The sequence below is a fragment of the Symphalangus syndactylus genome, chromosome 8, assembly GCF_028878055.3.
Source record: "Symphalangus syndactylus isolate Jambi chromosome 8, NHGRI_mSymSyn1-v2.1_pri, whole genome shotgun sequence".
In the NCBI taxonomy this organism is placed as follows: Eukaryota; Metazoa; Chordata; class Mammalia; order Primates; family Hylobatidae; genus Symphalangus; species Symphalangus syndactylus.
The window spans coordinates 56,787,746-56,811,264 of record NC_072430.2 but is presented as its reverse complement, the minus strand read 5'-3'; the positions used below and the strand labels follow the sequence as shown (position 1 = coordinate 56,811,264).

General features: G+C 36.9%; 1 protein-coding gene across 6 annotated transcripts in view; it reads right to left on the bottom strand.

The window, feature by feature from the left end:
* Nucleotides 1-14,161: 14,161 nt before the first annotated feature.
* The window catches only part of C8H14orf39 (chromosome 8 C14orf39 homolog), a 47,983-nt gene continuing 38,625 nt past the window's right edge, over nucleotides 14,162-23,519 (bottom strand). For 5 of the 6 annotated variants that reach the window (XM_055287798.1, XM_055287797.2, XM_055287796.2 and 2 more), the window contains 2 exons: nucleotides 20,035-20,092; nucleotides 14,162-15,006 (listed from right to left, as the gene is read on the bottom strand). In XM_055287798.1, coding sequence (XP_055143773.1) covers nucleotides 14,804-15,006; nucleotides 20,035-20,092 — 261 coding nt within the window. In that variant the 3' untranslated portion in view covers nucleotides 14,162-14,803. Of the gene's footprint in view, nucleotides 15,007-19,299; nucleotides 19,404-20,034; nucleotides 20,093-23,519 lie in introns of those variants that run through there. The other variant, XM_055287799.2, reaches the window with a different exon arrangement.

Genomic DNA, 23,519 nt, shown 5'->3' with positions numbered 1-23,519 from the left:
CCAGTTCAAGTCCATTCCCGAAGGCAGAAGACCAATGTTTCATCTTGAAGACAGGCAGAGAGAGGGAATTTGTCTTTTTTCAGCCTTTTTGCTCTGTCTAGGCCTTCAATGAATTGCATGAGGTCCAACCACATTGGAGAGGGCAATCTGTTTTCCTCAGTCTCTCAATTCAAATGTTAATCTCATTCAGAAACACACACTTAGAATAATGAGTACCCCAAGGCCCAGTCAAGTTGACATAAAATTAACTAACACAGCACTGTTCCGGGGAGCCAACATTGGTATAAGTTTTTAGGCATGCCCTTTTATCTTACCCTGGCAGTGGCAGCAACACGTGTTTGGTGTGAAATGGCAGGGAAATATTAGGATCTGGAGAGCAACTGAGAAGTACAGGAAGGTTAGCCAGCCCCTGAATATATCCTCTACCTTGACTCCCTTATACACCCACTTTTCAAAAACAACTGTTAAAAATGTGTATACCTATTTGACTTAAAAAATTATGAACAAAAGGGCTTGAATAGATGTTTCTCAAAAGAAGATATACAAATAGCCAATAGGTATATGAAAAAATGCTCAACATCCCTATTCATGAGGAAAATGCAAATTAAAAACAAAATGAGATATCAGCTCATACCTGTTAGAATGGCTATTATCAAAAAAGACAAAAGATAAGTGTTTTGGGGGATATGAAGAAAAGGGAACTGTAGGTGGGAATGTTAATTAGTGCAGCCATTATGAAAAACAGTATGAAGATTTCTCAGAAAATTAAAAATAGAACTACCATATGACCCAGCAATCACACTACTGGGTATATATCCAAAACACAAGAAATGAGTATGTAGAAGAGATAATGGCCACTTCCATGTTCATTGCAGCATTATTCACAAAAGCCAAGATATGGAATCAACCTAACTGTCCATTAGGAGATGAATAAATAATATGTGATATATGTATTATATATAATATTATGTATATTTATATTTAAATATACAATAAATATTATTCAGCCTCAGAAGAGAAGAGAATTCTGTCATTTGCAACAACGTGAATAAACCTAGAGGATATTACTTTTTTTTTTAATTATACTTTAAGTTTTAGGGTACATGTGCACAACATGCAGGTTTGTTACATATGTATATATGTGCCATGTTGGTGTGCTGCACCCATTAACTCATCATTTAGCATTAGGTATATCTCCTAATGCTATCCCTCCCCCCTCCCCGCACCCCAAAACAGGCCCCAGTGTGTGATGTTCCCCATCCTGTGTCCATGTGTTCTCATTGTTCAATCCCACCTATGAGTGAGAACATGCAGTGTTTGTTTTTTTTGTCCTTGCGATAGTTTGCTGAGAATGATGGTTTCCAGCTTCATCCATGTCCCTAAAAAGGACATGAACTCATCATTTTTTATGGCTGCATAGTATTCCATGGTGTATATGTGCCACATTTTCTTAATCCAGTCTATCATTGTTGGACATTTGGGTTGGTTCCAAGTCTTTGCTACTGTGAATAGTGCCACAATAAACATACGTGTGCATGTGTCTTTATAGCAGCATGATTTATAATCCTTTGGGTATGGACTCAGTAATGGGATGGCTGGGTCAAATGGTATTTCTAGTTCAAGATCCTTGAGGAATCGCCACACTGACTTCCACAATGGTTGAACTAGTTTACAGTCCCACCAACAATGTAAAAGTGTTCCTATTTCTCCACATCCTCTCCAGCACCTGTTGTTTCCTGACTTTTTAATGATCGCCATTCTAACTGGTGTGAGATGGTGTCTCATTGTGGTTTTGATTTGCATTTCTCTAATGGCCAGTGATGATGAGCATTTTTTCATGTGTCTGTTGGCTGCATAAATGTCTTCTTTTGAGAAGTGTCTGTTCATATCCTTTGCCCACTTGTTGATGGGGTTCTTTGTTTTTTTCTTGTAAATTTGAGTTCATTGTAGATTCTGGAAATTAGCCCTCTGTCAGATGAGTAGATTGCAAAAATTTTCTCCCGTTCTGTAGGTTGCCTGTTCACTCTGATGGTAGTTTCTTTTGCTGTTCAGAAGCTCTTTAGTTTAATTAGATCCCAATTGTCAATTTTGGCTTTTGTTGCCTTTGCTTTTGGTGTTTTAGACATGAAGTCCTTGCCCATGCCTAGGTCCTGAATGGTATTTTAGCTCAGGTTTTCTTCTAGAGTTTTTATGGTTTTAGGTCTAACATTTAAATCTTTAATCCATCTTGAATTAATTTTAGTATAAGGTGTAAGGAAGGGACGCAGTTTCAGCTTTCTCCATATGGCTAGCCAGTTTTCCCAGCACCATTTATTAAATAGGGAATCCTTTTCCCATTTCTTGTTTTTGTCAGGGTTGTCAAAGATCAGATAGTTGTAGATATGTGGCATTATTTCTGAGGGCTCTGTTCTGTTCCATTGGTCTGCATCTCTGTTTTGGTACCAGTACCATGCTGTTTTGGTTACTGTAGCCTTGTAGTATAGTTTGAAGTCAGGTAGCGTGATGCCTCCAGCTTTGTTCTTTTGGCTTAGGATTGACTTCACAATGTGGGCTCTTTTGTGGTTCCATATGAACTTTAAAGTAGTTTTTTCCAATTCTGTGTGAAAAAAGTCATTGGTAGCTTGATGGGGATGGCATTGAATCTATAAATTACCTTGGGCAGTATGGCCATTTTCACGATATTGATTCTTCCTACCCATGAGCATGGAATGTTCTTCCATTTGTTTGTATCCTCTCTTATTTCATTGAGCAGTGGTTGGTAGTTCTCCTTGAAGAGGTCCTTCACATCCCTTGTAAGTTGGTTTCCTAGGTATTTTATTCTCTATGAAGCAATTGTGAATGGGAGTTCACTCATGATTTCACTCTCTGTTTGTCTGTTATTGGTGTATAAGAATGCTTGTGATTTTTGCACATTGATTTTGTATCCTGAGACTTTGCTGAAGTTGCTTATCAGCTTAAGGAGATTTTGGGCTGAGACAATGGGGTTTTCTAGATATACAATCATGTCATCTGGAAACAGGGACAATTTGACTTCCTCTTTTCCTAATTGAATACCCTTTATTTCCTTCTCCTGCTTGATTGCCCTGGCCAGAACTTCCAACACTATATTGAATAGGAGTGGTGAGAGAGGGCATCCCTGTCTTGTGCCAGCTTTCAAAGGGAATGCTTCCACTTTTTGCCCATTCAGTATGATATTGGCTGTGGATTTGTCATAAATAGCTCTTATTAGTTTGAGATACGTCCCATCAATACCTAATTTATTGAGAGTTTTTAGCGTGAAGGGGTGTTGAATTTTGTCAAAGGCCCTTTCTGCATCTATTGAGATAATCATGTGGTTTTTGTCTTTGGTTCTATTTATATGCTGGATTACATTTATTGATTTGCGTATGTTGAACCAGCCTTGCATCCCAGGGATGAAGCCCACTTGATCCTGGTGGATAAGCTTTTTGAAGTTCTGCTGGATTTGGTTTGCCAGTATTTTATTGAGGATTTTTGCATGGATGTTCATCAGGGATATTGGTCTAAAATTCTCTTTTTTTGTTGTGTCTCTGCCAGGCTTTGGTATCAGGATGATGCTGGCCACATAAAATGAGTTAGGGAGGATTCCCTCTTTTTCTATTGATTGGAGTAGTTTCAGAAGGAATGGTACCAGCTCCTCCTTGTACCTCCAGTAGAATTCGGCTGTGAATCCATCTGGTCTCAGACTTTTTTTGGTTGGTAAGCCATTAATTATTGCCTCAATTTCAGAGCCTGTTATTGGTCTATTCAGAGACTCAACTTCTTCCTGGTTTAGTCTTGGGAGGGTGTATGTGTCGAGGAACTTATCCATTTCTTCTAGATTTTCAAGTTTATTTGCGTAGAGGTGTTTTTAGTATTCTCTGATGGTAGTTTGTATTTCTGTGGGATCGGTGGTGATATCCCCTTTATCATTTTTTGTTGCGTCTATTTGATTCTTCTCTCTTTTCTTCTTTATTAGTCTTGCTAGCGGTCTATCAATTTTGTTGATCTTTTCAAAAAACCAGCTCCTGGATTCATTGATTTTTTGAAGGGTTTTTTTGTGTCTCTATTTCCTTCAGTTCTGCTCTGATCTTAGTTATTTCTTGCCTTCTGCTAGCTTTTGAATGTGTTTGCTCTTGCTTCTCTAGTTCTTTTAATTGTGATGTTAGGGTGTCAATTTTAGCTCTTTCCTGCTTTCTCTTGTGGGCATTTAGTGCTATAAATTTCCCTCTACACACTGCTTTGAATGTGTCCCAGAGATTCTAGTATGTTGTCTCTTTGTTCTCGTTGGTTTGAAAGAACATCTTTATTTCCGCCTTCATTTCATTATGTACCCAGTAGTCATTCAGGAGCAGGTTGTTCAGTTTCCATGTAGTTGAGCAGTTTTGAGTGAGTTTCTTAATCCTGAGTTCTAGTTTGATTGCACTGTGGTCTGAGAGACAGTTTGTTATAATTTCTGTTCTTTTACATTTGCTGAGGAGAGCTTTACTTCCAACTATGTGGTCAATTTTGGAATAGGTGTGGTGTGGTGCTGAAAAGAATGTATACTCTGTTGATTTGGGGTGGAGAGTTCTGTAGATGTCTATTAGGTCCACTCGGTGCAGAACTGAGTTCAATTCCTGGATATCCTTGTTAACTTTCTGTCTTGTTGATCTGTCTAATGTTGACAGTGGGGTGTTAAAATCTCCCATTATTATCGTGTGGGAGTCTAAGTCTTTTTCTAGGTCTCTAAGCACTTGGTTTATGAATCTGGGTGCTCTTGTATTGGGTGCATATATATTTAGGATAGTTAGCTCTTCTTGTTGAATTGATCCCTTTACCATTATGTCATGGCCTTCTTTGTCTCTTTTGATCTCTGTTGGTTTAAAGTCTGTTTTATCAGAGACTAGGATTGCAACCCCTGCCTTTTTTTGTTTTCCATTTGCTTGGTAGATCTTCCTCCCTCCCTTTATTTTGAACTTATGTGTGTCTTTGCATGTGAGATGGGTTTCTTGAATACAGCACACTGATGGGTCTTGACTCTTTATCCAATTTGCCAGTCTGTGTCTTTTAATTGGAGCATTTAGCCCATTTACATTTAAAGTTAATATTATTATGTGTGAATTTGATCCTGTCATGATGTTAGCTGGTTATTTTGTTTATTAGTTGATGCAGTTTCTTCCTAGCCTCGATGGTCTTTACAATTTGGCATGTTTTTGCAGTGGCTGGTACTGATTGTTCCTTTCCATGTTTAGTGCTTCCTTCAGGAGCTCCTGTAGGGCAGGCCTGGTGGTGACAAAATCTCTCAGCATTTGCTTGTCTGTAAAGGATTTTATTTCTCCTTCACTTATGAAGCTTACTTTGGCTGGATATGAAATTCTGGGTTGAAAATTCTTTTCTTTAAGAATGTTGAATATTGGCCCCCACTCTCTTCTGGCTTGTAGAGTTTCTGCCGAGAGATCAGCTGTTAGTCTGATGGGCTTCCCTTTGTAGGTAACCCGACCTTTTTCTCTGGCTGCCCTTAACATTTTTTCCTTCATTTCAACCTTGGTGAATCTGACAATTACGTATCTTGGAGTTGCTCTTCTCGAGGAGTATCTTTGTGGCATTCTCTGTATTTCCTGAATTTGAATGTTGGCCTGCCTTGCTAGATTGGGGAAGTTCTCCTGGATAATATCCTGCAGAGTGTTTTCCAACTTGGTTCCATTCTCCCTGTCACTTTCAAGTACACCAATCAGACATAGATTTGGTCTTTTCACATAGTCGCACATTTCTTGGAGGCTTTGTTTGTTTCTTTTTATTCTTTTTTCTCTAAACTTCTCTTCTCACTTCATTTCATTCATTTGATCTTCCATCACTGATACCCTTTCTTCCAGTTGATTGAATCGGCTACTGAGGCTTGTGCATTCTTCATGTAGTTCTCGTGCTTTGGTTTTCAGCTCCATCAGGTCCTTTAAGGACTTCTCTGCATTGGTTATTCTAGTTAGCCATTCGTCTAATCCTTTTTCAAGGTTTTTAACTTCTTTGCGATGGGTTCGAACTTCCTCCTTTGGCTCAGCGTAGTTTGATCGTCTGAAGCCTTCTTCTCTCAACTCGTCATAGTCATTCTCCATCCAGCTTTGTTCCATTGCTGGTGAGGAGGTGCATGCCTTTGGAGGAGGAGAGGTGCTCTGATTTTTAGAATTTTCAGTTTCTCTGCTCTGTTTTTTCCCCATCTTTGTGGTTTTATCTACCTTTGGTCTTTGATGATGGTGACATACAGATGGGGTTTTGGTGTGGATGTTCTTTCTGTTTGTTAGTTTTCCTTCTAACAGTCAGGACCCTCAGCTGCAGGTCTGTTGGAGTTTGCTGGAGGTCCACTCCAGACCCTGTTTGCCTGGGTATCAGCAGCGGAGGCTGCAGAACAGCAGATATTGGTGAACATCAAATGTTGCTGCCTGATCGTTCCTCTGGAAGTTTTGTCTGAGAGGAGTACCCGGCTGTGTGAGGTGTCAGTCTGCCCCTACTGGGTGGTGCCTCCCAATTAGGCTACTCGGGGATCAGGGACCCACTTGAGGAGGCAGTCTGTCCATTCTCAGATCTCCAGCTGTGTGCTGGGAGAACCACTACTCTCTTCAAAGCTGTCAGACAGGGATATTTAACTCTGCAGAGGTTTCTGCTGCCTTTTGTTTGGCTATGCCCTGCCCCCAGAGGTGGATTCTACAGAGGCAGGCAGGCCTCCTTGAGCTGCGGTGGGCTCCCCCCAGTTCAAGCTTCCTGGCCGCTTTGTTTACCTGCTCAAGCCTCAGTAATGGCGGGCGCCCCTCCCCCAGCCTCGCTGCTGCCTTACAGTTTGATTTCAGACTACTGTGCTAGCAATGAGTGTGGCTTCGTGGGCGTCGACTCTCTGAGCCAGGTGTGGGATATAATCTCCTGGTGTGCCGTTTGCTAAGACCATCGGAAAAGTGCAGTATTAGGGTGGGAGTGACCCGATTTTCCAGGTGCCATCCGTCACCCCTTTCCTTGGCTAGCAAAGGGAATTCCCCGATCCCTTGTGCTTCCCGGGTGAGGCGATGCCTCGCCCTACTTTGGCTCAGGCTTGGTGCACTGCACCCACTGTCCTGCACCCACTGTCCGACAATCCCCAGTGAGATGTACCCAGTACCTCAGTTGGAAATGCAGAAATCGTTCACCTTCTGCGTGCTCATGCTGGGAGCTGTAGACTGGAGCTGTTCCTATTTGGCCATCTTGTCTCCACCCTCTCGAGGATATTCTGTTAAGTGAAATAACTCAGGCACAGAAAGACAAATACTACATGATCTCACTTATACGTGGAATCTGAAAAAGTTTAACTCATAGAAGCAGACAGTAGATTGGAGGCGTGGGAGTTGGGGAGATATTGGTAAAAAAAATACAAAATTTTAGTTAGATAGGAGAAATAAGTTCAAGAGATCTAGTGTATAACATGATGACTATAGTTAATAACAATGTATTTTGTATTTGAAAACTGTGAAGAGTAGATTTTAAGCATTCTAACCACAAAAAAGATAAGTGTGTGAGATAATGCATATGCTAAATAGCTTGTGTTAGTGGTTCCACAATATATACATATTTCAAATATCATGTTTTACACCATAAATATATATAACTTTTGTCAATTAAAATTAATTAAAACTGGCTGAAAAATTTATATCTAGTCAAACTTTTTAAAATACTTTTATTGACATATAATATTTGTACATATTTATGGGGTACATGTGATATCTTGTTACATGCATACAATGTGTGATGATCAAGTCCATGTATTTATGGTATCATCTTGAGTTCTTATCATTTCTGTGTGTTAGCAACACATTTCAGGTCCTCTCTTCTAGCTTCTTTGAAATATATAACACCTTGTTGGTAACTATAGTCACCCTACTCTGCTATTGATAATCGGGGCTTATTTCTTCTATCTAACTATATGTTTGTATCCACTAAATAAACCTCCCTTTATCCTCGCCTCCTAACCTCCCTTTATCCCCACCTCCTACCTACACAGTCTTCCCAGCCTCTGATATCTACCATTCTATTCTCCATCTCCATGAGATCAATTTTTCTCATATGAGTGAGAACATGCAGTATCTGCCTTTCCAGGCCTGGCTTATTTCATTTAGCATAACCTCCTAGTTCCACCCATGTTACTGCAAATGACAAGATTTCATTCTTTTTTATAGCCAATTAGTATTCCATTATGTCTATATACCACATTTTATTTATCCACTTATGGACACTTAGCTTGATTCCATATATTTGCCATTGTAAATAGTGCTGTGATAAACATTTTAGTGCAGGTGGATATGCAAATTTTGATACACAAATTTCTTTTTCTTTGGATAAATACCCAATAGTGGGATTGCTGGATCATACGGTAGCTCTATTTTCAGTTTTTTGAGGAACTTCCATACTGTTTTCCAGAGTGACTGTACTAATTTACATTCTCACCAACGGTGTATAAGAGTTAACTTTTCTCCGCAACCTCACTGTAATTTTCTGTCTTTTTAATAATAGCCATTCTAACTGGAGTAAGATAATACATCATTGTGGTTTTGATTTGCATTTCCTTGATGATAATTTATGTTGAATACTTTTTTCATATATCTGTTGGACTTTTGTATGTCTTCTTCTGAGAAGTGTCTATTTGTGTGTGTCCTTAGCTCAATTTTTTTCTTCCCCATTTTTTTTTAAATTTTATTATTATTATACTTTAAGTTTTAGGGTACATGTGCACAATGTGCAGGTTTGTTACATACGTATACATGTGCCATGTTGGTGTGCTGCACCCATTAACTCGTCATTTAGCATTAGGTATATCTCCTAATGCTATCTCTCCCCCCTCCCCCCACTCCACAACAGTCCCCGGTGTGTGATGTTCCCCTTCCTGTGTCCATGTGTTCTCATTGTTCATTTCCCACCTATGAGTGAGAACATGTGGTGTTTGGTTTTTTGTCCTTGTGATAGTTTGCTGAGAATGATGGTTTCCAGCTTCATCCATGTCCTTACAAAGGACATAAACTCATCATTTTTTATGGCTGCATAGTATTCCTTAGCTCAATTTTTAATGGGATTTTTTTCCTGTTGAGTTCCTTGTATATCCTGGATATTAGTCCCTTGTCAGATGAATAGTTTGCAAATATTTTCTCTCATTCAACAGGTTGCCTCTTCACTCTGTTTATTGTTTCCTTTACCATGCAGATGCTTTTTCAGCTTAATGTAGTCTCATTTGTCTATTTTCATTTTGGTTGCCTGTGCTTTTGAGGTTATAGCTACAAAATCTTTGTCTAAACCAACCTTCTGAAGTGTTTCTCCTGTTTTCTTTTAGTAGTTTTACAGTTTTAGGTGTTACATTAAGTTTTTAATCCATCTTGAGTTGTTTTTGCAAATGGTGACAAGTAGGGGCTCAGTTTTGTTCTTTTGCATTTAGATATCCAATTTTCCCAGCATCATTTGTTGAAGAGGGTGTCCTTTCCCCAATGTATGTTCTTGACACCTTTGTCACAAATCAGTTGGGTGTAAATATGTGGATTTATTTCTGGGTTCTTTACTGTTTCTTTGGTCTATGTGTTTGTTTTTATACAAATACCATGTTGTTTTTATTACTATAGCCTTGTAGCATATTTTGAATATATTCATGAAGGCATATTGGAAATGAAGGAATGAAACAGTCTCTGTTTGTAAGCAACATAATTGCTTATATAGAAAATCCCAAAGATTCTACAAAAAAAGCTACTAGACCTCCTGAGTTCAGCATGATCACAGTTGGTATATAAAAATCAACTGTATTTCTATATACTGGTTATGAATAATTGGCATTTAATATAAAAAATATTGCATGTTTCTATTTATATAACATTCTGGAAAAGACAAAGCTACAGGAATAGAAGACAAATCTTTGGTTTCCAGGCTTTGGAAGTAGGGGAAGGGATTGACTACAAAAGTCAATGCTAGGGAATTTGGGGTATGATGGAACTGTTGTATATGGTGCTATGATGGTAGATACATGATTCTATTTGTCAAAACCCATAGACTTGCACATCACAAAGTGTCAACAAAAAGAATCAAACTGTAAAATATTTGAAGAGATTTATTCTGAGCTAAATATGAGTGATCAATGGCCCATAACATAGCCCTCAGGAGATCCTCAGAACATGTGCCCAAGGTGGTCAGGCCACAACTTGGTTTTATACACTTTAGGGAGACATAAAGCATCAATCAATACATGTAAGATGAACATTGCTTTGGTCCAGAAAGGCGAGACAACTGGAAGCAGAGGCTGGGGTTGCTTCCAGGTTGTAGGCAGATTCAAAGATTTTCTGATTGGCAATTGGATGAAAGAGTTATTACCAGTAGGATGTTTGGTTATGATAAGGGTTGTGGAGACCAAAAATTTTGTGGATGTGATTAAGGCAAAGATCTTGAAATGGGGAGATTATCTGAATTATCCATCCAGATGGACCCTAAATGCAATCGCATGTATGCTTATAAAAGGGAGGCAGTGGGAGAGATTTCACATACTGAGGGAAGGCCATGTAAGGCGGGTCAAAGAGAAATTTGAAGATGCTGGCTGTGGTGGTTAATTTTATGTCAATTTGGATAGGCTATAGTACCCAGTTGTTTGGTGAAACACCATTCTAGATGTTGATGCAAAGTATTTTTTAGATATGATTAAGTCAGTAGACTTTGGGTAAAGCAGAACTCTCCATAATGTGGGTAGGCTGCATTCAATTAGTTGAAGGCCTTAGGAGCAAAGACTGAAGTTTCCTAAAGAGTGAATTTGACCTTGAGACTACAACACAGAAACCCTGCCTGAGTTCCCGGCCTCCCTAGTCTGCTCTGTTGATATTGAACTCAACTGAAACATCAACTCTTACTTGAATTTCTAGCCTGCCAGCTTGTCCTACAGATTTCAGACTTGCCACCTCTATAATCTTAACAATCAATTCCTTAAAATAAATCTAGATGAATGGATGGATAGATTAGATAGATAGATAGATAGATAGATAGATAGATAGATAGATAGACAGACAGATAGATAGATACTATAGATAGATGCTATTGGTTCTATTTCTCTGTAGAATACTGACTGGCTTTGAAAATTGGAGTGATGTAGCTACAAGCCAAGAAATGCCAGCAGGCACCAAAAGCTTAAAGAGGGAAGCCTAGAGCGTCGAAAGTATGACCCTGCTCACACCTTGATTTTTGACCTGTAACACCAATTTTGGATGCCTGGCCTCTGGAACTATGAGAGAATGAATTCCTATTGTTTCAACCCAAAAAGCCTATAGTAATTTGCTACAGCAGTCACAGAAAACTAACATACCCTAGTTAATAAATTTCTTTACCACAGCGTTTGGGTTACCAATTTAGAAATAACTTTACATGTATACTAGAACTGAAAAAGAAAGCAAATAAATTGTAGTTAATGACAGCCAGGTTTCTCACTGTCAGAGAAAGCAGTTACAAATAAACAAAAGGGGAATACTAGATGAACCTCTTGTTGCTGGAGTTATCAGTCTAAACTCGTGTTTTGTTTTCAGTAGTTAGATACACCAACAAACATGTATGTAGATATAGTATACATACATATATTTCCTGGCTTTGTCTACTGACAGATCCTAGCCCTGTCCACTGAGAAGCAGTTACACTCCAGGAACCACTGTCTGCTCATACATATACCTCTTGTGACAATAAATCAAGTCTTAACTGATTTTGGAGTATTACTCTTATATTCTTAGAATATCTTTTCTAATCATAGAGAAAAAATTCATCTAACCATATTAAAATAGATTTTTTGGACCTAAACAAAATTAGATATGCAGTGTCTATTTTTCTTCTAAATTTAACAGAGAGCTCTGGGACTAGACCCCTTATTTCTGAAATCTCATTGAATAGAAGTGGGAACAAATTCCTATTTTAAAGGTAATAGAAGATTTGATTTATCTCTAGGGTAATAATTGTCTTGAAAAGTTATCTTTATAAGGCTATTTGATTACACAAAGTTATTTTTGTGATTTGTATTCGAAACACTGCATATGCCTCCATTAGTTGGATGAACTATGATATTCAAACACAAACAACTCTGGTTCCTTTCTCCTTTTACCTTACACTCAGATGATGTTCAATCAAATGTATTTCTTTTAAACAAGATATATTTTTCCAATTTTAGGTGTCAGCAGTATGAAACCACAAGACAATCAGTAGTTATCACCTGGAACGTATCACTACACACTTGGACCACTGCAATTGACTCCTAATTGGTTTATCCAACTCTAATTTCTCCTAACTCTGGCTGTATTGTCAGTTTAATTTTCCTAGTCATTTCTTTTCTCTTGAAACTCTGACATTAAAATATAAGTTCCGTATTGGCCTCAGAAACCAAGTCAAAACACTTCAAGATCCTCTATAAATCAGTCCTATCATATCTATTAAACTCAATTTCCTGATATTATTCTTCATTCCAGTTAGGTCTATTCTTTAATTTCCTCTACACATATTAATAGTAAACATGTGATTGCATTTTTCTTTTGATCATATTAGTGCCCTTATCTAGAAAGCTCTGTCTCCTTTACCAATTCAGTTAAATTCTATTAATTCAATAATTGTTTAATGCAATCCTACTAAAGACTAGCAACTAGTTAGGTAATTAAAACACGAAAGGCTAAAAAAGCATCAATCTTACACTTGAAAATTTTACAATCTACATACCTGTAAAGTGCTAATTCAATTTTACCTCTTCGGTGAATCCTTCCCAGGTTTTCTAGCTCATGATGACCCTTTTTCCCCTCATTCTTAAAACACTTGGTCTCTTCTATAACAAAAGTCACATTATAATAATATAGTTATTATATTATTATAGCTATAATATAGTTATATTACTGCTATAATATAGTTGTTATTATAGTTATAATATAGTTATTATAGTATTATAGTTATAATAATATTATTATATTAGTTATATTATTATAGTTATAATATAGTTATTATATTATAGTTATAATCGTTATTATAAGGTGCTTCTGTTATTTCTCAAGTTTTGTCTACTCAACCAAGTTATAAGTTCCTAGAGTACAGGACCACGTCTGTGTTCTAGCCTTTTATATGCTGTCAAAATGCCATGTGCAAGGTAGATACTTTTAAAATACTTAGTTCGTATCACTTATTGATACATGATAAATCTAACCATACTAGTGTGCTAGACATTAAAGTAAAAATAAATCATGGAATCACTGAATCATTCAAGGCTAAAACTAGTTTTGAATTTCTCAATAAATAAACAAATTATAACTTTTTCTCCTGTCTCATGTATAGCCAATGCCTTTATTATATAAAAACTACCAATTAATTTAATCATAGAGTCAATAAGATAAATACCTGTTAAAAAAAGAAAAAAAAAATCCAGTTTTTTAACTGAAATTTTCATCTTTTAAGCAGTTGTTGAAGGTTTGATGGGTTTTTTTTAACAGAGTCTAAAATTTTCTTAAAGTCTATCACTAATTAGATTGCCCTTCTTTTTAAGTCTTTGAGACAGCTTAATGTAATACAACTGTGATAATTTGTAGACACCCTGAAGAAGCAGTATAGACTCTTACCCAAAATTTGATTTGCATATTGAAACTGATGATGCCACACATCCCAATAAGGCATGAAAAGATTTTTCTAGTCGTATATTAAGGCCTTCTGGGGAAAGCGGGGCAGGCCTCCTAAGCTGAACTGAAAAATAGCTTGAGAAGTAGAGAAAGAAGACTGGCTTTGGGTTTCTATGGTAGTTAGGGGGTGGGCTGGGTGGGGGCTCCCATGTGTGGTTTGAACTTCCTACTGGCACCAAAGGAGGGAGCAACCAGGCTTTCTGATCAGCTTGGCCAAATGTGGGGCAGAATGAGAAAAGAAGGGGTTAGGTTTAAAAATCCATCAACAGTCATATCAAAATATGGAGTCAAACACTTTATTATTTGGTAACTCAATACAGCTAATTTACAGAGCACAAAATACAATGATATTGAGCAAAATGTTTATAGAAGTTCATCAAATCTTAAATATCTTCACTTAAGCTATATAATTAATTGAGAAATACTGAACACAAAACATAAAGATGAAATTTTTGTTATTGAAGGAGACAAAATTTTAAATGTTCTTCAAAAAATATTTAAGCAAAAAAAAAATTAACAGGATCACCACTGATACAACAATCCAATTTTCAGAAATTACTCTTGCCCTTCACATTTAATTTTTAGCCATTGAAAGCATTAGCATAACTCATAAAATTAGAATTGTACCATGTGTTATATTAGAAGAAAATAACACAGATTTTGTTATTAACATAAATTGTTTGAAATTATTATTACAGTACCACTCTGTATACTACATAGTGAAGCAGAAGTGATACCCAATAATTTTAAAAGAAATTTTTGGTAGCTAAAGTACACTTCAGCACTAACTCTGGAGTTACTACTGCAGTTCTTGTTCTTATCAAAGTATCAACAATACTTCCAGAAAAAAACCTTAGGTTCCAAGGAGAAGCAGGCTTAATATTTAAAATAAAGAGTAATGAAAAAAGCATCAAATTCTATTAAGATTAATAAAAGTTCTACCGGACCACGGCTCACAAAATCAAAACCAAAATAAATAATGATTAGTTAACAGCACACACAAAATCCAAAATATTCAGTATTTCAATATTTCAATAAATATAATCAAACAATTACTTCTTTAATCAACAAAAGAAAGCAGTCTTCATGTTTTAAGCAATAATGTAAATTTATGCCCTCATGAACACAGAACAGTAAAATAATTTAAGGAATTAATGACTAGCTCAAAAAAAAGTAAACTGTGTTGTATTTTGTGAGGAAGATGAAAAACCTTTTAAAGAAGAAGAAGGTATTGAATTTTGACCCTGTCCAAATGAAAATGGAAAACTAAAATCATCTTTTCCAGCTCCAAATGTATGAGTTGAAGTGTCTGATGGAAAAGAAAATGTAAAGCCATCTTCTCCTTCTGGCTTCTCAAATAAGTTTCCTAAGGAAGATAAACATTACAGTATCATGCTCTTCATCTTATATAAAATTTTTATAACCTACTGAATTATAGCATACTGCATACAATAAATATGGTAACACTGAATCAGTGTTACACAGGAATACAGGTATCTAACTGTATTCCTCTTAAGTGCAAGGCATTGTCCTTGGTACTATGAAGGTTAAAACAGACTCAAACTTAAACCCTATCTTCAAGTAATTTGAACTCTAGTGTATAAAGAACTAGTATAAAAAGTAAAAAGTAGAATAAAACACCTCAAATGAAGAGAATGATACAGAGGCACAGAAACAGAGATGCATAGGATGCATTAGAGTAACAGAAATCTATTCAGCTTAGCAGGAGCAGTGAGAAATAATAAAGATGTATTAAGTGGAAATTAATGAAGATGAGCCTTGGAAAGATTGCTGAATATCCCACTATGGAATCTGGACTTTATTTAGTAGATAACAAGAATTCATTGAAGATTTTCAAGCAGAGATATGACATGATTTGAACTGCTTTGTAAGTATTACTCAGGAGAGAATAGGTATAAAGGCTGAAACAGGAGAGTCTAGAAGTGGGACTAACCAAAATAAAATAAAAGTCTATTGTCCAGTGAAGACATAATGAAATGTTGACCTTATCTACAATCATAGCTATGGTAATGGAGGAAAAAATGCTGAATCTGAGAGATACTGTATAAGTTAAACTTATTCAACTATTATTTATTGAGTCACTACAATATACTGTTTGTAGCATTGTTCAAGGAAACTGACAGAACATTAAAAAGAGTTCTAAAAGGAATTTTTAAAATAAGCTTTAAATGTAGCTCTGGTTGATGAAGCCCAGAACTGCCATTAAGGAAAAATACTGTTTTTCACTTATTATGTTACTTATTAATAAAATTATAAATATACAAATATATTTTCAACATCCTAATTCTAATTTAAAATTAATTATCATTAAATAATTTTAAATCTATAGTAATGAAATATGTACTTGAAACAAGTTTTTTTAATATCTATTTTTATATAGAATTAATCAAATAGCATATTAAGCAAAATAATTTACTTTGTATCACTTTGAATGTTTCATATATTTTTTAAATTTCATATATTTAATAACTTTATTTTTATTTTTAAACATCTCAATTATTTTACCCTAAATAGAACCAAGTCAACCAGCATAAGATGGGTGGATGGAGGGATGGATGGACAGACAGATGGATAGATGGACAGACTGACTACAAGATACTTGTGTTCTTCCCCTCTCCCTTTCTCACTTTATTTTTTTGACTATGTGTATTTCTCAGTACACAGCCATATGACTTAAAGAAAAACAGGTATAATGTAAACACAGATCCAAAAAGAACTAAAATCTTGAATTTCCCTTTGAATAAATGAATTTGATTTTGTTTTTAATTTCACAAGAAGTTCATATGAAGTCTTCATAAAACTCATATGATCACTGTAAATAAAAGAACACATTACTGTGCAAGGCAGCATTATAGGTGCTATGGGGAATTCAAAGGTACATTTTAAAATCCCTGCCCTCAAAAAACCCGTGATCTAAAGGAGATTTTATATCTATTTATAAATAATGATGGTAGAATGCTAAAAAGTATAAAAAAGAAGAGATATTCAGAAAAGAGAGGGAGAGATCTTTTTGAAAAAGAAGATTGAGGGGATAAATAAAAGGTTTTATGGAAGAGAATTCTATCTCAAAAGATAGAAAGAGATAGAAGTTGGGGATTGCAAGAAGTAAAAAGCAGGTAAGAAAGTGTGGGCATACTTGAGACACACTGAGTTCCAGAGTCTAGTCAAAGCACAGGTTACTCTTATAAGATAAAAGCCTTAAAAGGTATGTTGGGGGATGAATAGAGACTGGTTAATGAGTATAAAAATACAGTTAGATAGAAGGAATAAGTTCTAGTATAGAATTTAAGAATAAGTTCTAGAGTAGTAGTATGGTTTACAAGAATTTATAGTGTATTTTGACATAGCTAGAAGAGAAGATTTGGAATGTTCCCCACACAAAGAAATGATAAACGTCTGAGGTGATGGATATTCCAATTACCCTGATTTGATCATTACACATTGTATGCACGTATCAAAATATCACATGGACCCCATAAATATGTACAACTATATGCCAATAAAAAACGAAACAGGTAGTTGGAGCTAAATTAGAAAAGTAGAAGCATAATTTGATAGTCAGTGGGGGAGTCACTGAAGGTATCTGATTAGGGCAGTGACATGGCCAACATTATGGGCACTGAAGATTAATTAAGCTGTGATCTATAGGTAAGCTGAAAAATGGAAAACACCAATTAGGATGTTATTGTAACAGTCCAGGTGAACAGTAAGACTCTGAAATATAATGGTTTCAATGAAAATAGAAAATAAAAATAAATATTTAAGAGAGAGAACTGATAAAACTTGATGACTAGTTGAATGTAGTCACAGTCACAAGAAGTTAAAATTGTTACTATGCTCCAAACCTTAAAAGCCAGAATAATGGAGATACCATCAGGGACGTCAAAAAGAGAGCAAGTTTAATTTCATCTACACTGAGTTTTTAATGTCAAAAGATGTCTAAAGAAATTTAAACTGTACAATCAGAAATAAGGTCCTAGAGTTTAGAAGTCAGTGCAGCAAGATATAAATTTGGTCATTATCTGTATGTATTATATTTGAAAACATTGAAGTGAATGAGTGTCAAATGAAAGAGAATGTCAAAAAAGAGGATGTGGGCTGGGTGCGGTGGCTCACGCCTGTGATCCCAGCACTTTGGGAGGCTGAGGTGGGTGAATCGCCTGAGGTCAGGAATTTGAGACCAGCCTGGCCAACATAGTGAAACCCCGTCTCTACTAAAAATACAAAAAATTAGCTGGGCATGGTGGTGGGCGCCTGTAATCCCAGCTACTTGGGAGGCTGAGGCAGGAGAATTGCTTGAACCCAGGAGGCGGAGGTTGCCGTGAGCCCAGATGGTGCCATTGCACCCCAGCCTGGGCAACAAGAGCGAAACTCTGTCTCAAAAAAAAAAAGAGGATGTAAATAGATTTAAATTTTTAGATGGTAGACATTTAATAAATACAATTGGTAGATTCATTCTGATCTCATAGCATTAAATACCATTTATAAAAATTCAAAAATCTGTGTGTCCATCTCATTGAATTCCAAATTCATATGTACAATTTCCTACTTTACTTTCACTTACGTATCTAATAAATAGGCTTTTCAATTAAAACACTTCCTAAATGAAACCCCTGGCTCCTCAATCTCAAATTACTCTTACAGCCTTCCATATTTCTATAAATGGCAACTCCATTCCAAGTTATTCATGTCAAAACATGGCACAATCTTTGTTTCTCTCTCTCAATCCTTATATCCAGTCCATAAGCAAATTCTTCCAGCTCTATCTTCAGAAAACTTTGTAACCAAAATCTGACATGTTCTCACCACTTCTACTACTACTCATCAATTCTCACTTTGTATCATTTTATAGCTTCCTGACCTTTCCCTGCTTTTGCCCTTGTTTCCATACAGTCTGTTCTCCACATAGCAGCCAGAATAATTCTTTTAAAACCTGTCAGATCATTTCAGTCCTTTACTTAAAACCTTCCAGAGGCTTCCCATTTCACTCAGAAAAAAGCCCCTAAGTCCTTAATGATCTACAGGTCCCACATGATTTGCTCTCCATCCACCTCTTGGATTTAATCTCCCACCAGTCTCTCCTTCCTTATTCCATAAATCATACCAATTTAACTAATTTTCAACGAACATACTGAATATGTTCCCATTTCAAGACCTTTTTGCCCTTTGCTTGGAACACTTTCCCCAGTAGCTTGTATATGCATCTCCTTCTGCTCAATGTTGACTTCTAGTGATGCCTTTCCTGACTCCCTTGCAATACAGCAATCACCTTCCCAATCCAAGTATTCCCTATTTCCCTTACTCTACATTACTTTGCTGCGTAGTATTTATCACCAACAATAAGTAAAAAATTAACATCAAGCCTGGGAAGATTCGGGCCCACCTGGAAAATGACTTTGGAGCCTGACTTCCCACAGCACTGTTTTCACAGAATTAAGGTAAACCCAGGATTTTTTATCTATCTAGTCTGCTGTGTGAGACTGCACCTGAATTAGAGGAGCTATGAGTTAGCATACAGGCCTTGGGCCTCATGACTAGAATAATACACAAGACTGGTGTGAAATTGAAGTTACAGCTCTCGTGTTTCAAGGTGACCTACATGCAACATGCCTTTTGTCCATAGCAGCCTGACATGTTCCTTGGGTGGCAGTGGTAAAAGAAGGTGTATTACTTGGGTAGTTGGTGATCCTCTCAATGAAACAAGGATGCTGTACCTACCATTATCTCTTATCTTGTATCATTCTATAACATAAAGGTAATATTAGATTTAAAATCATAATATGTGAGTCTGACTATTCAAGCCCATAACAACTGTTGTTTAGTGTACTATCTGATAAATTATACATTGATTTATTTGTCTATTTTCAGTTTATCCCACTAGAACATACACCATATGAGAATTTTTCATTCTTGTCCACTGTCACCAGAGCCCCAAAGCATACCTGATATAAAATATAATATACATACACATTTATATTAGTATGTTGAATGAATTAATCAATCAAAGGAAAAATGAAGAATATCCAATAAAAAGTATCAAAGAGAGAAAAGGAAATCCAAAAATTACAGAAAAAAGATGGAACTAACCAACTATATCAAATGTTGCACAGAGTCTTAATATGATAATAAATAAAAGATATCCATAATGTTTGATAATTGGGAGGTCAATAACCTTGGAGAGAGTAAGTTTTAATAGAGTAGTAAGAAAAGCTAATTGCTTGAAAAAAGAAAGAAAAGAATATCAGTGAGTAGTGCAGAAATAACAGTAATTTCTAAGAATAAAATGAGCACCTAAGAAAATAAGTTAGAGAAACTAAATACTGTACTAATGAGTTAACATGTTTTTAAAGGTAGCAAACTTCAAACAACTTACCAATCTCTTGCTCTGATGACAGAGGATTTAGATTTCTTGCAGAATAATGTTCATTAAACTGGAAAATAATTTCCATTAAATATTACTTGTGAAATAAGTAGGACAGTATATATAGTATATATATTTGAATCTAAAGCTTAGTTCTTCTAATACACAGAATTAAAGTAGACATATGGTACCTTTATATAGCACACTCTTATACTTAAAAAGATCTATCTTCAAAACCTGTCATTTACTTATATTAAAATAAGGTCTATTGATTTGATTCAGGCAAAATACATTGTACTAAAGATAGCTCCTACTTTAGAATCTTAATATGATATTTTGCTTTATTCTGAAAGCTTTTAACAAATCAGGTTGTTGGGTTTTGTTTTTTTTTTTTTTTTGCCTACAAAAGTAACAGGAAGTGGATAGCTTCATGTCAGTTCAGATCAAGTTTTGCTGTCAAAAGTCTATTTTCTCAGTAAAACAGGCTTTTAAAAAAAAGATGAGATCATGATAGCATAGTTTTCTGTGCACCTTTTTCCTCTTCACATTGCATTGTGAGCATTTGTCCATGTCATTATTCTTCTAAAATCTGACTCTTTCCATGGCTCTATAATATTCCTCCAAATAGACAAACCAGACAGTTTCAACTATCCTTTTATACTGGACATGTAAGTTGTCCCAACTTTGTTTCTTATATAAAAGTCACACGTGAATAAACACTGTTATGCACAGATTCATGTTTCTTTGACAATTAATAAGGAAAGCTGTTTTCTCGTGGATTTTATAAGCCACTTGAATTTCTTTTTCAGTGAATTATCTATTTGTCAAATGGACTTTGCTCATTTTTCTATTGAGAAAGTAATTTTTTCCTTATTGGTACATATAAGCACTTTATATTCTAGAGATGTTAATTAATTATTTGCGATCTTAGTGCAAATATTTTACATCTTTGTCATTTTGCCCTTAAAATTTTTTAACATATAGAAGTTTAGATTTTGTGGTCACTTCCAAGATGGCCAAACAGGACAAGCTCCAGTCTGCAGCTCCCAGCGAGATCAACACAGAAGACAGGTGATCTCTGCATTTCCAACTGAGGTATCTGGTTCATCTCAATGGGACTGGTTGGACAGTGGGTTCAGCCCACAGAGGGCGAGCTGAAGCAGGGCAGGGTGCCCCTCACCCATGAAGTGCATGGGATGAGGGGATTTCCCTTTCCTAGCCAAGGGAAGCTGTGACAGACTGTACCTGGAAAAACAGTATACTCCTGCCCAAATACTGCACTTTGCCCAAGGTCTTAGCAACCAGCAGACCAGGAGATTCCGTCCTGTGCCTGGCTTGGTGAGTGCCATGCTCAAGGAGCCTTGCTCACTGCTAGCATAGCAGTCTGAGATTGACCTGCGAGGCTGCAGCCTGGCAGGCGGAGGGGTGTCTGCCATTGCTGAGGCTTGAGTAGGTAAACAAAACAGCCAGGAAGCTTGAACTGGCGGAGCCCACCACAGCTCAGCAAGGCCTACTGCCTCTATAGACTCAAACTCTGTGAGCAGGGCACAGCTGAACAAAAGGCAACAGAAAACTTCTGCAGCCCTAAATGTCCCTGACCGACAGCTCTGAAGAGAGCAGTGGTTCTCCCGGCATGGTGTTCAAGCTCAGAAAATGGACAGACTGCCTCCTCAAGTGGGTCCCTGACCCCCATGTAGACTGACTGGGAGACATCTCCCAGTAGAGGCTGACAGACACCTCAAACAGATAGGTGACCCTATGGGACAAAGATTCCAGAGGAAGGATCAGGCAGCAATATTGGCTGTTCTGCAATATTTACTGTTCTGCAGCCTCCGCTGGTGAGACGCAGGCAAACAGGGTCTGGAGTGGACCTCCAGCAAACTACAACAGACCTGCAGCTGAGGGGCCTGACTTAGAAGGAAAACTAACAAACAGAAAGGAATAGCATCAACATCAACAAAAAGGACATCCACATCAAAACCCCATCTGTAGGTCACCAACATAAAAGACCAAAGGTGGATAAAACCACAAAGATGGGGAGAAACCAGAGCAGAAAAGCTGAAAATTCCAAAAACCAGAGTGCCTCTTCTCCAAAGGACTGCAGCTCCTTGCCAGCAATGGAACAAAACTGGACAGAAAATGACAAGTTGACGGATGCAGGCTTCAGAAGGTCGGTAATAACAAACTTCTACGAGCTAAAGGAGGATGTTCTAACCCATCACAAGCAAGCTAAAAACCTTGAAAAAAGGTTAGACGAATAGCTAACTAGAATAAACAGCGTAGAGAAGACTTTAAATGGCCTGATGGAGCCGAAAACCATGGCACAAGAACTTCAGGACACATGCAAAAGCTTCAATAGCCGATTCGATCAAGTGGAAGAAAGGATATCAGTGATTGAAGATCAAATTAATGAAATAAAGCAAGAAGACAAGATTAGAGAAAAAAGAGTAAAAAGAAACTAACGAAGCCTCCAAGAAATATGGGAACATGTGAAAAGACCAAATATACGTTTGATTGGTGTACCTGAAAGTGACGGGGAGAATGGAACCAAGTTAGAAAACACTCTTCAGGATATTATCCAGGAGAGCTTGCGTAACTTAGAAAGGCAGGCCAATATTCAAATTCAGGAAATGCAGAGAACACCACAAAGATACTCCTCGAAAAGAGCAATCCCAAGACACATAATTGTCAGATTCACCAAGATTGAAATGAAGGAAACAATGTTAACAGCAGCCAGAGAGAAAGGTCGGGTTACCCGCAAAGGGAATCCCATCAGACCCACAATCCCATCAGACTAACAGCGGATCTCTCAGCAGAAACCCTACAAGCCAGAAGAGAGTAGGGGCCAACAGTCAACATTCTTAAAGAAAATAATTTTCAAGCCAGAATCTCACATCCAGCCAAACTAAGCTTCATAAGTGAAGGAGAAATAAAATCCTTTACAGACAAACAAATGCTGAGAGATTTTTGTCACCACCAGGCCTGCCTTACAAGAGCTCCCAAAGGGAGCACTAAACTTGGAAAGGAACAACCAGTACCAGCCACTGCAAAAATATGCCAAATTGTAAAGACCATCGATGGTATGAAGAAACTACATCAACTAATGGGCAAAATAACCAGCTAACATCATGACAGGATCAAATTCAAACATAACAATGTTAACCTTAAATGCAAATGGGCTAAATGACCCAATTAAAAGACACAGACTGGCAAATTGGATAAAGAGTCAAGACCCATCAGTGTGCTGTATTCAGGAGACCCATCTTACATGCAGAGACACACATAGGCTCAAAACAAAGGGATGGAGGAAGATATACCAAGCAAACTGAAAGCAAAAAAAGCAGGAGTTGCAATCCTAGTCTCTGATAAAACAGACTTTAAACCAACAAAGATCAAAAGAGATAATGAACACTATTACAAAATGGTAAAGGGATCAATTCAACAAGAAGAGCCAACTATCCTAAATATATATGCACCCAATACAGGAGCACCCAGAT